This window comes from Ambystoma mexicanum, chromosome 7q (assembly GCF_040938575.1).
Source record: "Ambystoma mexicanum isolate Mex_15411 chromosome 7q, UKY_AmexF1_1, whole genome shotgun sequence".
NCBI lineage: Eukaryota > Metazoa > Chordata > Amphibia > Caudata > Ambystomatidae > Ambystoma > Ambystoma mexicanum.
This window is the reverse complement of record NC_090941.1, coordinates 317,414,201-317,432,021: the sequence shown is the minus strand read 5'-3', so window position 1 is coordinate 317,432,021 and position 17,821 is coordinate 317,414,201. Positions and strand designations below refer to the sequence as shown.

The window sequence follows — 17,821 nt, the reverse complement described above, 5'->3', positions numbered from 1 at the left end:
AGAAAACGTCTATCAGTCCTGCTTACTCCTCAACTGTTCTGATCGTTCATTCCAATAGCAGCAAGAGCAAGCTCTAGACTATGATGATCCAAGATAAGAATAGCAGACTTGGACACTCAGCTGAGGATTAACACAGTTGCAACAGGCAGCCATTACAGGAGCTGCCAAACTACACCTCCCTTCCTCCCCCCAGACGTTTATTTTGTTATGCTAACATTTTTGGCTGTCTGTCAGTACTTAGAAAATGCTATGAACAAGCCTTCCGTCCGGTCTTAAGTTTGATCCTTACAAACCGATACCCACTCAACCTTTTTCAAGGGTTTAAACAATCATTGAAGAGAAGCATATATAGCCATTTTGAGCTTTGAAAAAAATCATTATGCAGTTATTCTTTTAAACTAATTTCCAAACACAGTAAACTGCAAGGACAGTCACATGAAGCCTGGTGTACATATACAAAAATGTCTTCCTCTGGCATGCTCCTCTTGGCCAAGGTGAGAATTACTGTTGACCATTTCAAATGAGTTTATACTGGGCACAGTTGCTGGTACGTGGGTTTTTGGGCTTCGACTGAACTGATAAGGGGACCACTGCAGTTGATTCCAGTTGCATCTTGGAACGTCTTAATTGTGTAGATTGGTTGGAACTGTATTTATTATACAGCCAGTAAACCGTAATGCTTAATTTCCAAAAACACATACTGCAACTGCATCCATTAGAAACCATTGACAATTTCCACCAGATGTTTTAGGAAAAAGCCAGAAGGCACAGATTAGTCTGCAAAACCAAGTGATAAGTAGTGGAAATTCCATACAAGTCTAACAAAGCCAACACATTTGAAGCTGAAATGCCCAGCAAGATTTTAACACGTCACTAGAGAAAAAGGACAGAAACACAAACACAAACACTGAACAACGGTTACACATTTATTGGAGATTAATTTGTCAATTTGACCCCTAAAACCAATTACTGTAATTAGTCATTCCCACACACGAGGGTTAAAAATCGCAATGCCATCAAACACTCCAAAGTGTTGTTAATATTTTAGTTAGCCACAAAGGAAGCCAACAGGACTGCGCAGGAGGGTTCTGAGCAGCGAGCGAGTGCAGGAAGGAGGGACAGTGGTTCTCACCTCTTGGAGGTCTCACCCTCAGACTGCAGGAGCAGCCGGCCCGAATTCTGGTAAAAGCCTTTCAAGAAAGAGGGGGCAGAGAAGGATGAAGGGAGACTGGAGGATGCGGAGTCACTGTCATGACGGATGCGTCGCGCGATGGGAAGAGGGCTGAACATGAGCAACAACAGGAAGGAAAAAATGCATGAATATAAAAAAAAATTGTTATTTACTCACATCTGACAATTCCCCATAAAAGGGCAGATAGTATGGACAGCAGGTAATGCTATTACTCAAACCTCACTTTGTTGGTCATTGGCAAACCACGGTTATCTGTGCTATTTCCATCGTTGGGCATAGATGCACATGGTTTGTCCATGATATAACAGTTTCACCGGACCATTGGTCATTGGTTCAAAAAGAACAGCCAATCGAGTGGTTTACTTCTGCTTTAACAGGTAGATTGTCCCTCAAAGTGCCAACATCCTCACTTACCATGGAACAGTCGCTTTCAAGTTGAAGCAAGAACACAGAATAGGGATTTGTGCAGAGGGCTCATTTGTATTCAGTTGCAAAGCTAAAGACAGAAGACATTAAGATGCTGCGAATGTTGTTTTGACAGAGAGTTTGTGGTGTGGGCTCAGAAACAGACTGCAGCAACTCTTTCAATAGCCACAGAACGATGAGAGGACTTGGAAAAAACAACAATTTTCACTCAGGGGTAGGCATGATACCGATAAAGTTCACGGCCCATAAACAATTAAAATAACAAGAACACGTAAATTTAATTGCTTGCAAAAAGGGTCTCTTTAAAACCAAACGCCTTTTGATGTCAACACACATCTGTGGCTCTCAGTGCACGGGGAAGTTTCAGTTAAACAGAAAAGGTACTCTCACCCCAAACGAAACCTCTGGTTACAACTATTCACGAGCTGGTTTTGGTGCAGTCAACACCTTCACTCGTGACTATAAAGTTCAAACAAACTTTTCAAGTGCAACAAAAAGATACAGGCTTCACCTCCCTACTAAAAACACAATGGACAGGGACAGGGAGCATAACCGTCAAATAAATGACGCAATACTATATCATTGTAATTTAATGTGCAATGTACTGTCCCTCCCAAAGAAGGACACTTATCTGTGGGAAACTTAAGGGATTAATCTACTAGCTAACAAACATGTCCCATCACATTTTGTCAGTGGCTTTCATTATTGTAGCAGTGTTGGAAAGGCTCTAGGCCAGCAGTAAACTCACCTGCTGTGTGGCGCGTCGCCGACCAGGGAGTTCTGTCTCTGAAGGAGCGAGCGCGCGCTTTGGGACTTGATGTCTGGGAAAGTTATCCTTCTCTTGGAGCTGGAGGGCAGGTGGCTTAACGTGTGAGCCCTTCTCCGAAACTGTGGCGACTCGGGATCGTCTTCTTCTGCAAAGGGCAGCCAAAGCGAGGACACGGGTGAGGCAGGAGGGGTGGCGGGAGGAGAGTCTCCGGGCGAACAGTCCTACGGGGATATCAAAGATAAGCGTGAGTCCTTCCCTTCCACACGCACCCGCTGATCAAAACAAGCCCGGCCGTTCATCAGTGCATGGGTCGAGGCCCATCCGCTCCAGCACAGCTGCTGACCTAAGAAAACAAACCCAAGCAGGCCATCTATTGTATGCTAATTGTCTGTCTTGCCATCAAAAAACCCTGGAACATGATCTCTTGAGTCAAGTCAGCGCACCGAAGAACAGAAGTGAAGCAGCTGAAAGTGACGTCAAAACAAAGTAACGGATTTGAAGTACTGTTATAACGGTCTTCAGCATGCAAATACACTTTCACTTGTTCTGAAAGAGGCGAGTCTGAGAAAAAATATTCCAACAGTGGTGTTTTTTTTTTGTTTCCTATACTGAACAGTAACACATTTCCTGTACTGCCAGCAAAATATCCAAACTTTAAAAAAAAAAAAAACATAAAGCACACTGCCACGGCACCCCCATCATCACTTGGACTACGCTGGAAACAGGAAATTATATCCATGAGAGTGGTCCGGTGTCTCTTTTCACCCCACAGGAAACACGCTACACGATTAAACATTGTCTGCTGTAAAGTGGACATTATTAAAAACAGGAAATGTGCAACAGTCAGGAGGAGGAAACGTGACAAGAACGACAACGCCAAAGTCAAAAGTAGGCGGTGCTTTGTATAAACACGATGATGGTGATAATGTAACAGAACTTGCCTATGCACGTTTTTTTTTTTAGCACCCCCTGTACATGTAATTGGACACAGAGCCTTCACCAGGATCTCTTGGGTCTGACCAAGCCAGAGAGATTTATTTATTTATTCACAGTTGTAGAGCGCACAACAGCCCTTGGGCACCTTGGCGCTTGTTACAGGAGGACATCATTGCTTAGTTACAGTATCAACAGGTTTTACAGTATGACCATTTTTGATAACAGTACAGTATAAATGCAAGAACATACAGCCATTACCGGAGTAATGGTAAGTGTGTGGTCAACGGAGGGTTGTGGGTGAAAAGGTGTAAGAGTGGAGTGTTAGTTGAAGAGTGATGTTTTCAGGTTTCTCCGAAAGGCATAAAGAGAGGTTTCAGTTCGGAGAGAAGTAGGGAGGGCGTTCCATAGCTTAGGGGCTATGTACGGGAAACCTAACCCTCCTGTGTTGGCCTTGTTGATGCGAGAGATATTGAGTTGATTGGTATAACATGTTCTAATGCGTCTTGCTGAGGTGGCTCTAAAGAGAGTTTCTGATAGGTACGATGGTGCTGTGGAGTTGATGCATTTGTGAACTGTAGTAAGAATTTTAAATGTAATGCAGTCTTTGACTGGAAGCCAATGAGCTGCCTGTCTGGCTTGGGATACTTAGTGCTGCTCTTAACCCATTGTTCTGAGTGATATGGAGTCTATTTAAGTTTTTTAAAGAGGTGCCTGCTAGGAGAGAGTTGTGGTAGTCCAGTTTAGCATCTAAAGTGGCTCTAGCAATTGAAATGGCAGTTAGACTTGGTTAGGAAGAGTGTGATGGCATTAATGAGTTTGGTGCTTAGTGCAGAGGCTGAGGCTATGGCATTAATTTGCTTATTCATGGACAGAGTAGCGTCAATGTGAACCCCTAGAGTCTTGACGGATTTGAGGACAGGGAGGATGGAGTTATCTATGTTAAATTTGGAGTAGAGGCAGTCTAGTTTTGCTAAGGTAGTCTTTTGACCCAGTATGAGAATTTCTGTCGTCTCCATTTAGGCATATACCATTTTCTGCCATCCAAGCCTGGATGGTGTCGTAGATTTAGCTTAGCGCGGCTGCATCGATGTCGTATGCACCAATTAGTGGTAGAAATACCTGGGTATCGTCCGCGTAGTTGGTATATGCAATCCCAAGTGCATCAAGCTTATCAAAAAGGGGCTTTGTGAATAGATTATACAGCATAGGCACAGTACATGAACCCTGTGGGCCTCCACAGTGTATTGGGGTGGGTGCTGCATTTGCTGTGTTTGAGAAAACTTTCATTACTCTTCCTTCAAGAAAAGAGGTAATCCAAGAGGTCGCTTGATTGGAGAATTGCGCCGCTTGAGTAAGGTGCGTGGTGAGAGTTTTGTGGTCAACCAAGTCGAAGGCTGTCGAGAGGTCTAGGAGGAGGAGGAGGGCAGGCTTAGCTTTGTCTAGGATAATTAGTTTTTTAAAATCTAATAGAGCAGTTTCGGTGCCATGTCCTTTGTGAAAACCAGACTGTCTTTTTCCTAGGACAGAGTTCGTCTCAAGGTGCAGTTGGTTTTGAGTATGAGCTGCTTTGTCTAGAAGTTTAAGAAGGAACAGGACGGTGGTTATGGGCCGGTCGTTGTTAGGCTGAATGGGATCTAGCGTCGGTTTTTCCAGAAGAGGGCGAACCCAAGCCTCTTTGAGGCTGGCGGGGACAATGCCAGTTTTAAATGAGGAGTTGATGAAGGCGCTGAGAAGAGGGGAAAGGGCAGTGGCGCATTCTTTTACAATCTTCGGGGGCCAGATGTCCCCATTGCAAAGTGATGGTTTTAGGTGTTTGAGAAGGTTTATGACTTCAAGTTCTGTAATGTCCTTGAAGGAGAATTTAGGGAGGTGGGATGGGGTGTCCGCAGGCGTGGCCTGTGTATATGTGTTTTGAAGAGCTCTATAATGACCCTGGATATTATTTAGGAGGAGGTCTATTTTATTTAGCATAGCAGCTTCAATACTTGCGCACAAAGCTTTGCCCTTAATGATTTCATCTGTGCTGGTAGATGCAGTGAGTTCCTTAAATATGGTAAATAGTTCTCTTGTTTGACAGTTAGCATTGGCTATTTGTAGGTTAAAAGAGTTGGATTTTGCAGCGAAGATAGCTTCTTTATAAGTTAGCGCAGCTGATTTAAAGTTATCTCTGGTGGAGTCACAGGGGTTAGATTGCCACATTTTAAGGGCAAGCCGCTTATTGGAGCGCATCACTTGCAGTTCCTCAGTGAACCACGAGTTTGAATGTAATGATTTCTTTTCTTTTTTACGTTATAGAGGTGCTACAGTGTTAACCGCATTAGTGAGGGTGTCTGTAAAGATCTGCACTAGAATGGTTGGGTCCTGTGAGAGGGGCAAGGGATATTCAGGTGGGGTCGGATGTTATCTACTGCATGTTTTTTGGAGCCTCTTGCTAGAGTGGTGGGGCGGGCGTAGTGGTTTTGGTGTTGGAGGCAGTGGGGATGGAGAATTGGATGCTATGGTGATCTGTCCAGGGGTAAGCGTGGTTGGATATGATAGAGGAATTACAATTATGATCAGCAATCCAATCAAGGGTGTGACCTTTGGCGTGGGTATCACTTTAGCAATGAGGATGCGGCCTAATGAAAACTTTAAAAGAGTTTGTTTAGCACATCACATTTATATAAAAGCAAAGCAATTTTCTACAGACCCTTCGTTTGAAAGAGACAATACAATTATAAGAGCTTCGGCAAATGTAATCCCCACTAGGTGCTGACCTATTGTGGCGTGAGGTTCACTATGTGGCACTGTGAAAATCATTTCACAATTTAGACATAGAACAGAGAATCTCCTTGTTGCCCAAGATCACACATCTCGACGTGAGGACTATTGCACATTTTTTGCCCAGAACGCACTTTACACCTCCATTAGTAAAGGCTCGTTGAGGAGTGGGTTGTCTCCTTTAGAACAAGGTAGGCTTATCAAATAGGGCATTTTTACACAAAGCAACAAAGTATAGAATTGTGAAGGATAGTCTTTCAGAGGCCGACGCGTGGCTGTTGTCCTGTCTAATGTACACACGTTTACTGTTCACATAGTGACTGCATTTTAAACTAATCGGAGTCAAAGAGTAGGCTTTTGGGCAAGCCCCCTGTTGGGAAGGGGGCAAGCCCACCCCACCCCCGTAGGCGCTTTAAGGTGAGGCGAGCCCCATTAAAAAAACTATAATAGACAAAGGGGGGCGTCCTAAAAGTCCCAGCACAATCATAATATTGTATGTGATTTAGACATAGTGCATGTAGATTAGCGAGCGCCATTTTCAAAGACATTAGTAGCAAAAGTCAAAGTACAAGGCCTGCACAGCCATGCAGTATTCAGTGCGTTAGACACAGGCCAAGAGCCTGAAGGGGAAATCTGGATAGGCCCAAGCGCGGATGAGAGAGGCCCACGCCTCCGACTTCCACAGAAACAAGCCTTTGTTTCAAAGTTGTTGCCAATAGGTTTGTTTTAGAAAGAATGTGCCCTGCAAAGCCACGAGACAGTACTGGGTGCCTTGGTGTACGTGTTATCACAAACAGGCCAAATCAGGCCTCTGACCCACCACCAGCTAATTACGAGTTATAGCCCATACAACTGCCCTAGTCCCGAGAACCCTGAATTCGAAGATATCAGTTGACCCCAGACCACCATAAACTAATCAACCATAAAGATCTAAGACTATGGTCGTCACTCCTTTATCTTATAATGACATGGTTTGTAGTGCGAGGTACAGGGAGGGATACATTATGGTGAAAGCGAGGGTGGAAGCCTTGAGAGCTGGAGACACGATCAGTAATGAGTGACGCACGTGTGGGTCACTGTGACCTCGAGAGTCCACCTGTGCGACTGTTCGAGCTTGCCAAGTGTCTGGTATAATAATAGAGTAGCATTGTTCACAGATGTACCTAATTGCTTCCTTGGCCTTGGTCCCTTAGAGACAATGAGCCCAGCAGAACCCAGATGATGGAAGACGGACGGACTGGGCTGGGACTTATGACTTGGCATCCCCTATGGAGCAGAGCGACCATGTATAGGGTTGCTGTAACAAGCCTCGTCCTCGTCAGTCCAATGAACCTTCTGAAGTTTGGCGTTCTTTAATTTATCTGTCAACCTAGCTGTTCTGTCCGAGAAATTATGGATAAACCTATAGTAATAAACGATTAACCCCAAAGAATGCTCTGAGGTCTCTCTTGGTTTTAGGCGTGGGTGTATCTATAAAGGTTTTCACTTTTTCTAGTTAATGCTGGACACTGCCATTCCCTACAAAGAAGCCGAGGTATTTCACAGCTGATTGGGCCAGCTTACATTTGGATAGATTGGCAGTTAAGCCAGCTTTTCTGAGGGCTCTCATAATAGTAAGGAGATAGAAAAGATGGTCTTCCCAAGTTTTAGTATAAATGACTATGTCATCAATATAAGCCCCACAGAAATCAGAGTAGGGCTGTAATATCCTGTCCATAACTCGCTGGAAAGTGGCGGGGGCCCCTGTATGCCAAAAGGGAGGAATTTTAACTGGAATAGTCCTAGGGGTGTTGAGAAAGCTGTCTTTATCTTATCAGGTCCATCAGGTTAAGTCCAAGGTTGATAAGAAGGTGGCATTTCCGAGTTTATCAATCAATTTGTCGATGCATGGCACAAGGTAGGCATCGAAGTCGGAGATGGTGTTGACCTATCGGACGTCTATGCTAAACCTCCAGGAATTATCAGGTTTTGTGACCAATACTGTAGGGCTGGACCATGGGCTTGAAGAAGGTCAGATAATATTTGTTCACTTCCTCAACCACTATCGGTCTCCGGGCTTCCCGGAGTCAATATGGTTTCAAATGGACCACTTTTCCCTTTGGAGTTCTGATATAATGACAAGTGCCTTCCACTCTCCATGGTTTCTAACAGAATACATCAGGGAATGTTGTGACTAAATCTTTGAAGTCTTGTTGTTGTTGGCTAGATAGCTCTTGGGGAATGAATTCAAAGTTATCGTTTTCTTCTGGGACCAAACAAGATAGTATTGTGACAAAGGCGGCAGAAAGGATTTTCCTTCCACTCTTAAGAGATTTACGTGGTAGAGATGGGTCTTTTGTTTCCCGTCAGGTTGGGCTACCTTATAGGTACAGGTCCCTGTTCATTCTAATATTTCAAACGACCCATGGCGCTTTGAGAAAGGTTTACTTTCAGAGGTAGGTATGAGGACAAACACCTTTTGTCCTATTGAAAACTATCTTAAGTTTACCTTATTGTCGTAGGTGGACTTTTGTTGTGCTTGGACTTTTTCCATATGAGTATATACTAGATTTCGAACAAGCTTCATATGCTCTTGTAATTTGGTAGCTGTTGGTGAAAGGGGAATAGGTGCCTCTTCGCTTTCTTCCCAGGTCTCCCGCAGCATGTCTAGGACAACTCTAGGTTCTCTACCATAAAGTAGGTCAAAAGGAAATAATCCAGTGGACACCTGAGGGGGTCTTTCTTAGTGCAAATAGGGTCCAGGGAATCATGCGATCCCAGTCGTTCCCATCCTTATCAACCAACTTTCTTAGGATCATTTAAAGTGTTTTATTGAATCTTTCTACCAATCCGTCTGTTTGGGGTTGTAGTAAACTGAGGTTCTTAAGTGGAAATATGGAGCAATTCCTTGACTTCACCCATGAGTTTGCTCATTAAATTGGATCCCTGATCCATTAGAATTTCCTAAGGAAAACCAACCCCAGAAAAATATGGCAATAGACGTTTTAAAATCTGCTGGGTTGTGGTGTTATGTATAGGGAATTCCTCAGGGTATCTGGTAGCGTAATCAATGATTACAAGGACATATTTGTTACCCAGTCTTGAGGTTTCCAACGATCTAATGATGTCCATCCCAATCCGGGTGTCACACTCTGCCTCTTGTCTCACTTGTTTGTCCTTTGAAGTCTTCTTTCTCTGAGGTCTTTCTTTCTTTCTGGTCATTCGGGACTTGTACAAGTACGGACGAGTATCCTCTGTCACCAGTGTGCAGACCGGATACCAGCCTCAAAGAGATGGTAGATGTTCAGAATTCCAGAAAGGGTCAAGTGAGTAGTGATCTAAAGTCCGGAAAGGGTCTGGGAACCAGGAAGGAATCAAGGCACTCGCACAGTGCCAAAGGCAGAATGCGAGAACGGTACGGATCAGGACCGAAGGCCCGGGAAGGAAAAGTTTTGAATTATTCCAAAATGGGGAAGCGCGAGGAGGGGTACTGATGGATACCAGGAAGGAATTAGGGAACCGCTGACAAAAGGGGGGGTTATTACGGGAGTAGAGGAAAAAGCTAGGTACGGCCTTGCCAGTAACTTGGAAAGGTAGCGTTGAGACGCACAGAGCCGCGGGGGCTTGACTCTTTTCTAGGAAGTGGCAGGTCTAGCTGAAACACTGGAAAGCGGGCTTCTCAATTGGCGCCGGCCATGTTGGTAGAATAGCGGACACGACATTGCGGTGCTTGTCCATGTAGTCCAGAAAGGGCAGAAACGGTGAATCATGAAAGCGGGAGAAAGGGACTTCTATTATTGGTAGAAGGTTCAGAGGGGCAGGCAAGGGAATATGTGTACTGGTTTTCTGACATATTTCACATGTCTGAATTAAGTTCTTAATATCAGCATGGATACCTGGCCAATAAACCTTCCCACTGATGTGCGCCTGGGCCTGAGATTGTCCTAAGTGTCCTCATGTCAAATGAGAATGTGTAATCTCTAGCACAATCTTCCGATGGGTTTTATTGATTACTAACTGAGTCTTACTTAGGTCCTCTGTGGATGTTTCCTTTCTGTACAGTAATCCTTGCCTTAGGAAGAAAAAGTGACTTCCCTTCTCTAGCCCTTCCCCTATCACCTGCAAGAAAGCCTATGCGAGTGCTGGATCATTTCGCTGCGCGAAGGCTAGGTCGGGAAGGATGGTAGGTTCTGCTTCCCATTTTGCTTCAGTGGTAGATGGTTCATCAGCTCCCCCACAGCCTAAGGTACCTCTCTCAGTATCTTCTGGTTCACTCTCTATAAAATGAGGAAATAGAACCCTTTCAAGAATTCCCTGTGCAATTGTGTCCCCACAATGTACTTGAAATGGAATGCCGCCATGGATTTGGAGGAGAACCTTTATGTCCGGAAGTCGGGATCCATGACGCCCACTAGGGCATCTAGACCGAACTTGCAGGCCTGGCCAGATTTTGGAACCAATCTTATATAACACCCAGGAGGGGGTATCAAGACTAATGGCCTCATCACGAGTTGGGCGGTAGCCCTTAGAAACGGTGGTAACTGGGTTACCGCTGCATCATTAGTATGGCGCATTTAACCCCAGCTCAGAGCTGGGGGTAAACACGCCGGGAAAAATGCCGATTCTCGGTGCAATTACTGCACGGTAAAACCACTGGTGGTAATTGTGCTGAAAATTCTCCATTGGGCCCAATGGTGAATGGGGAATAATGTTGGATGGTTGGGCGGTAACGCAAATAAAGTTGGGATACCGCCCAACTTGTGATGGGGCTTTAAGTCTGTGGGAATCAGTCCTCTTTTACCTGGAGGGATAGTAGCTTTTCTACTGCTACAGATATCAAAGCCTTTGGATTCTGTTGTGGCGATAGAGGGATCTGAGGCTCTATGACTAAGCCTCTGGAATTTTAGGGTTCCCCAATTTGTCTCAATTGATTCACATCCCACTCCTGACACCAAATCAAAGGACGGCATGGTATCAACAATAAGACAGACACAAGTGACCACAGTTCAAGGGTGTTTATTGAACTTCAATTGGGTTTGAAAAATACCTATCTAATCCTAAATCTAAAGATGGGAGCAAGCTACGACCATCAAAGAATAACAACGCAGTCCTAGTGGTGTCTTGTCAAAATAAAAGGGCCTATACTAATAAACCTATTGCTAATCCTTACCTCTAAATACAAATACTGTGGGAAACAATGTTATAAGTTTTCAAAAAATTATATGTCAGTATATTCAAACCGTTGGCTTCCCTTCCCCACGTTTTCACCTCATAACATGATCATACACTGTACCACATGTCAGAGTTTCAGCACAGGCATGACATTACGAAGTTTACGAGGCACTCTGCACCACCCTACTGAGCCTTTCCGCGAGCTACACTTAGTTTACTTGGACATCAGGGAGAGATGCAATGGGTCCCAGTATTAGTGTGCCCTTTCTCATGTTGGGTCGAAGCAGGATCTTGTGCACACCCGGATGCCAAATGTGCAGCCACATTTCTTGTCTGTGAGGTCTTCCCCCAAAAGAGGCGTGCGCAATATGCTAAGGTCCAATAATGGCACACGTTTTTTCAATGAGCTCTTTAAAGAGATCACAGCACTACTTTGTATTAAACGCCGGATGTGTACAATTTATCACCCCCAGGCCAATGGCGTTGTGAAGAGGATCAACAGCCTTCTCAAGAGCAGCACATTGAAGAAGAACTGGGTGCACTGCTTACCCTTGGCCCTCTTCAGTACACGCGCACAACCCAGCAAGGACCACCATTTACCACCCCATGAGGTGGTTACTGGTCAGCGCATAAGTATGCCCATGTCCCCTGTCTCGAGGGGTTTTAGGTGAGGAATTTAAAGAGTAATTGACAACCCCAACATGTGCAATTAAATGTGTCTCCTGACAGATTGTACCGCTCAGACCAGGGGACTCACCGGGCACCGCAAACATGGCAGTGACAGGCTCACCGCCCACCCACCTGCTGCTGCAGGAGAACTTATCCACATGAGAAGCTTTGTTCAAAAATAGAATAACCCCACATTTCATGGTCCCTATGAAGTTGTGTTTTCAACGGCCCTCGCAGTAAAGGTAAAGGGGCTTCGCTATTGGATTCACCTTTCTGATATCCACAGGGCACCCCCAAACATTACACAATCACCTGAAGGGCACCTGACACTGCTAATTTACCCCATTACCAAGTGTATAACCAGATTGCACAAAACCTTCCGGCACATATCCCATTTGTGCACACGCACAGCTGCTCGAACATACATACTTTACAAAATCTCGCTCTCTCTCTTTTTGTCTATCATTCTCTCCTTTTGCTTTTTCATCCTCTCCCCCACCCTATTTTTTGTGTGCATTCTTTCTTTCCCTTTAGGTAAGAAGACGATGGAACCAACAGCTTCAAAAACTTCTGTGTATATTAGAAAAGGTGTTAGCTATCAGATTGTTCCTAGATACTCATACTCATATATATGTGTGGCATGCATTTTATTGCAGCATTGTTCACCATTTTAATGTTCATATTGGGGATTTATTGGGGAGTATCCTTTATATGGGGGATCATATAAAAGAGGGGGGACGAGGGTGTACATACACAAACATCACCAACATCATTGTAAATATGTATAATGATAGTAATGAGTGTAAAAATAGCTATAGCAGACCAACAAGTACGCCTGTACGCACAAGTATGAGTATGATATTAGAAAATATGTTCCCATTTGTTTTTAAGAATATTTTTTTATAACACCAGCGTTAATGATGGCATTAGCATTAGAAGTGTTGTGATCAAACACCTAGGGCCACACAGGAGAATAAAAAGGCAAAATATGATGCCTACCACGGATTAGGCCTTGATGCTATTGAAGATGTGCAACACCCCGAGGTGACCAATAGTTGGTATATGGATATGAGCGCGGTAGGGAGAGAAACAACAAATGGTAGTAGTTATGTATGTTCATGAATCCAGCACATGTCGGGACTACCCAAGGTATTAGTACCACAGGAAGTACCAATCATAGAGGCACAGTGACTGGTTCATCTTGCGCTATGTAGGATGAAGGGCACCTTCCAGGCACACAGCGTATGACTAGAGCTTGTGGATCCAGATCCCCTGCATTGTAACAATAATCTGAGAGGCATTAAATGCTTGCAACAACCATATCTGGTGATACAAGGACTTCAATATATAAGCAACACATGGAAAGAGACCATACTCGGCTGCATGGTGGAGGGCCTCCTAGGATATGAAGAGAAGCTCCTTGCTCGAGTGGAAGCAACCTGTGCACACATTTGGACAGAGCATATTACAAAGTTGACATGGACTGCAGCAATGGAAAAACCAGTGAAAGTGCACCGAGAAGAAACATATGAACTTTGCTTCCACAGTGAAGGAACTATTTTTATCAGCTCTAATGAACGCTGGAACAAGATCCTCCTGATCCCAGACCTGAAAAGAGGCACAGTGGCAGTGATGGATTATTACTGAGTTTGCGGCCAAAAATCGTACTTGCACCTCCCGTCATCATGGAGGAGCTACTGTTGGCTGGCAATGCTGCACTCAGCGCTATTGGTAATCCCAGAAGAACATTTGCAATGGGGGCCAATACCCGATACAGCCGGACCCTTCCTCCCGCGTTTGAAGAACAGAAATTGTTACCACCGCCAGGTTTTCGCATCCCACCCAGAAGAGGGCAATATGAGAAGCTGCGGAGGAAGAAAAGATCAACCTACCTATATGCAGACTCATCCGTGTTGCTCGCTGAAATCCTCGATGAATACAGACCTTTCAGCTCAACGGAAATTGTCTTTGCTTCGCTATTATAACACGCTGTGCAGGCAGCGGCCAATGCAAAATGGCTGCAAATGGTACTCCGGGAACTGGTCCAGTTGGCGAGGGTGTACATACAAAAACATCACCAACATCATTGTAAATATGTATAATGATAGTAATGAGGGTAAAAATAGCTATAGCAGACCAACAAGTACGCCTGTACGCACAAGTATGAGTATGATATTAGAAAATATTTTCCCATTTGTTTTTAAGAATATTTTTTTATAACACAAGCGTTAATGATGGCATTAGAAGTGTTGTGATCAAACACCTAGGGCCACATAGGAGAATAAAAAGGCAAAATATGATGCCTACCACGGATTAGACCTTGATGCTATTGAAGATGTGCAACACCCGAGGTGACCAATAGTTGGTATATGGATATGAGCGTGGTAGGGAGAGAAACAGCGAATGGTAGTAGTTATGTATGTTCATGAATCCAGCACACGTCGGGACTACCCAAGGTATTAGTACCACAGGAAGTACCAATCATAGAGGCACAGTGACTGGTTCATCTTGCGCTATGTAGGATCAAGGGCACCTTCCAGGCACACAGCGTATGACTAGAGCCTGGGGATCCAGATCCCCTGTATTGTAACAATAATCAGAGGCATTAAATGCTTGCAACAACCATATCTGGTGATACAAGGACTTCAATATATAAGCAACACATGGCAAGAGACCATACTCAGCTGCATGGCGGAGGGCCTCCTAGGATATGAAGAGGAGCTCCTTGCTCGAGTGGAAGCAACCTGTGCACACATTTGGACAGAGCATATTACAAAGTTGACATGGATTGCAGCAATGGAAAAACCAGTGAAAGTGAGTGCACCGAGAAGAAAAACTTGAACTTTGCTTCCACAGTGAAGGAACTCTTTTTATCGGGTCTAATGAACGCTCGAACAAGATCCTCCTGAGCCCAGACCTGAAAAGAGGCACAGTGGCAGTGATGGATTATTACTGAGTTTGCGGCCAGAAATCGTACTTGCACCTCCCGCCATCATGGAGGTGCTACTGTTCGCTGGCAATGCTGCACTCATCGCTATTGGTAATCCCAGAAGAACATTTGCAAAGGGGGCCAATACCCGATACAGCCCGACCCTTCCTCCCGCGTTTGAAGAACAGAAATTGTTACCACCGCCAGGGTTTCGCATCCCACCCGGAAGAGGGCAATATGAGAAGCTGCGGATGAAGAACAGATCAAACTACCTATATGCAGACTCATCCCCGTTGCTCGCTGAAATCCCCAATGAATACAGACCTTTCAACTCAGCGGAAATTGTCTTTGCTTCGCTATTATAACACGCTGTGCAGGCAGCGGCCAATGCAAAATGGCTGCAAATGGTAGTCCGGGAACTGGTCCAGTTGGCGAAGGACAACGAGCATGGGTTCAACACCATAAAGGGTGAGCTGCATGCCCAGAGACTGATGATGATGCACAATCGCTACGTACTTGATATACTGATGGCAATGGAAGGAGACGTGTGCCTAAAAATGGGCAATTCCTGCTGCATGTGCGTATCTCCTGAAGACGCGTAGAACGGGTCACTATCTCACATAATTGCAGCTGTACATGGGCTGGGAATTTGCATGAAGAAAGAAGGAGGAATACAAGGAAATGACTGGTTTAATGTTGCATTCGATTGGGGCCCATCCTGATTGGGCACCATCATAAAGATGCTGGTGCACGTCATAGTGTTCTTCTTGGTCATCTTCTGCACCTGTCAAATGGGCCTCCGGTGTTGTGCCAAAGCAATGCTTAATAGCGCAATGATGATGGTGTAAATTGCCTAGGTAAATTGCCTAGATTGCCTTGTGACCAGCTCGAAAGTGTGCAACAGAACAACCTTCTGTCACGAGTTCCATGCGTTCCAGCTAAGTATATCATTGCAACTGTGATGCAATAGCAATAGCACAGATACATTTATTTTACTGGTGTGCGAAGTAGATTAATACTCAAGAACATATGGCACATTGATACCAATGTTCGTTATGTGTCAGGTAAGGACAAGGTATCCCGCTCAAGTGAGGACCACAGCATGGATAAAAATCCAAAAGCGCATCACCACTAATAAGAAGTGTGACATCTGCCCTCACAAATCAATGTTTTTTATATAGTTTGTTGTGCCATTTGCACCAACAAGACAGATAGCCCCTGAAGAATTTCCTGCAGTATCATTTCAATTTGAGGAGGAAACAAACATGTTAGGACGTATGAGTGCGAGTCAATAAGAATGTATGAGCGAGTATGAGTCGTAATAGAATGCTTGATGCAAGTTATATTTGAGAATTCTTTCTTGCACAGCACTTGACACTTTACTAATATCAGTGTAACAAAAAACACTTGTTGTAGAAAACTGTCTTTTTGTATTGTTATGTGTACTGCACAAACCAAACTTTTTATCCAAATGTATAAAAATGAAATCTGTATTTTTGTAACTAAACCCTAGCTGTTTGACTAGCTCATTAAAACACTAGTCCAAACAAGGTGGACACCTAATAGGAGTGGAAGCCCACAAGATAGGGACCGGTACCCCCCTGAAACAAATCTCTATCCACAACCATTTTTGTTGTTAAAGGTTCAGAACCTTGCCGAGGGGTTGCTTGTAGAGGTAGTTTTGCCTCCCTCACGCCTCTTGCAGTAATACATTGCATACGGCACGGCCATTAGACCGTGAGGCTTTACCCTTGATTTCGGGTCCAAGCAGAACTCGCACACCCAATTGAAGCTGGCACAATTTACCACAACTTAGAACCATCAGTGACAGTACGAGCACGCAACTTTTCTCCTAACTCTAAATAACTGTTTGCATCGCCGTTCAATAATGGCGGTGGAACGGTGCAAACGTTATGACGACAAACATGTCTCAGATTTGCTCCAAAAAGCATCCATGTTGGGTGGCTCTGCAGAGGCAACAACAAATATAACCGACTAGGATAAACTAACCCAATTAAAAAATAGACTGATACGGACAGAACTACACGGTTCCATCATACTGGAATATTAATGAAAAGGCACACTCCCACCCAGACTTTTCCTTGACAACAAGATTTTGTTTTGCAATGGAATTATGTAGCTAACAAATGCAGACATCACTTGATGATTTTGATCATTGAAACTGTGAGCGAAATGACTGAAAAAATCTTAGTAGACCTCAATATCCTAGAGGAGGAAAGGAAGAAGGTGGTCCCGTTGAAGCTATATAAAAAAAGAGTAGATGCTGTCATGATTGAAATAAATAACTTCAAAGAGGAAACCTTACGAGATAGAGTGAGGCGTATGAACAAGGACCTCCTTAATTTTACACATGAGAAAGCATTTCAGTATACAAAGGAAAACTACAATCACAATGACCAAAAAGAAGATGCGGAAAAAAGCTATGGGAACGTCCAGAAAAAAACAGTGAGGTTCAGAACAACATCTTTTAGCTCCAGCAATGGCAGTAACAATGGGGAGGCAGGTGCCAACCTAGGCGGCTACAATCCATGCCACCAGGGAAGAAGGAACAATTACCGTGGCATAAGAAATAGCAACCTGAGTGACCAAAGGAAAAGAGGCAATGGCGACCACCATTTTTTAGAGAGGGGTCCCGAGGCCTGGGACTTTGAATCACGTGTGACACGCAGCATGAGAGCCTTGTGGTGAATTTTTCCACATACAACCCGACCCCAGACGAAACAAAGATCCTGGAGAGAGGAATGGGCTTTGTGCCCACTAACCTTCATAACACATTTCTTTTCCGTCAGGAGTTCTTCAGCTTTATGAGGAAAATACATTTACAACAATTTTTCCAAGATAAAGAGCCTGAAGATACCAATACAGAAACGGGTCTTTATATAAAAAAAAAACACTCTTTTGTGTGCCAACACAAACACAAAGTGCAGAAGTGAAAGCTTTCGAGAACAGAGTGCTCCGCGATCTTGAC

The 17,821-nt window shown here is 44.3% G+C and overlaps 1 protein-coding gene across 3 annotated transcripts in view; it reads right to left on the bottom strand.

The window, feature by feature from the left end:
• Positions 1–17,821, bottom strand: part of TBC1D4 (TBC1 domain family member 4) — a 1,514,114-nt gene that overhangs the window by 546,653 nt on the left and 949,640 nt on the right. For 2 of the 3 annotated variants that reach the window (XM_069639269.1, XM_069639271.1), the window contains 2 exons: positions 2,367–2,608; positions 1,133–1,282 (listed from right to left, as the gene is read on the bottom strand). In XM_069639269.1, coding sequence (XP_069495370.1) covers positions 1,133–1,282; positions 2,367–2,608 — 392 coding nt within the window. The remainder of the gene's footprint in view (positions 1–1,132; positions 1,283–2,366; positions 2,609–17,821) is intronic. The other variant, XM_069639270.1, reaches the window with a different exon arrangement.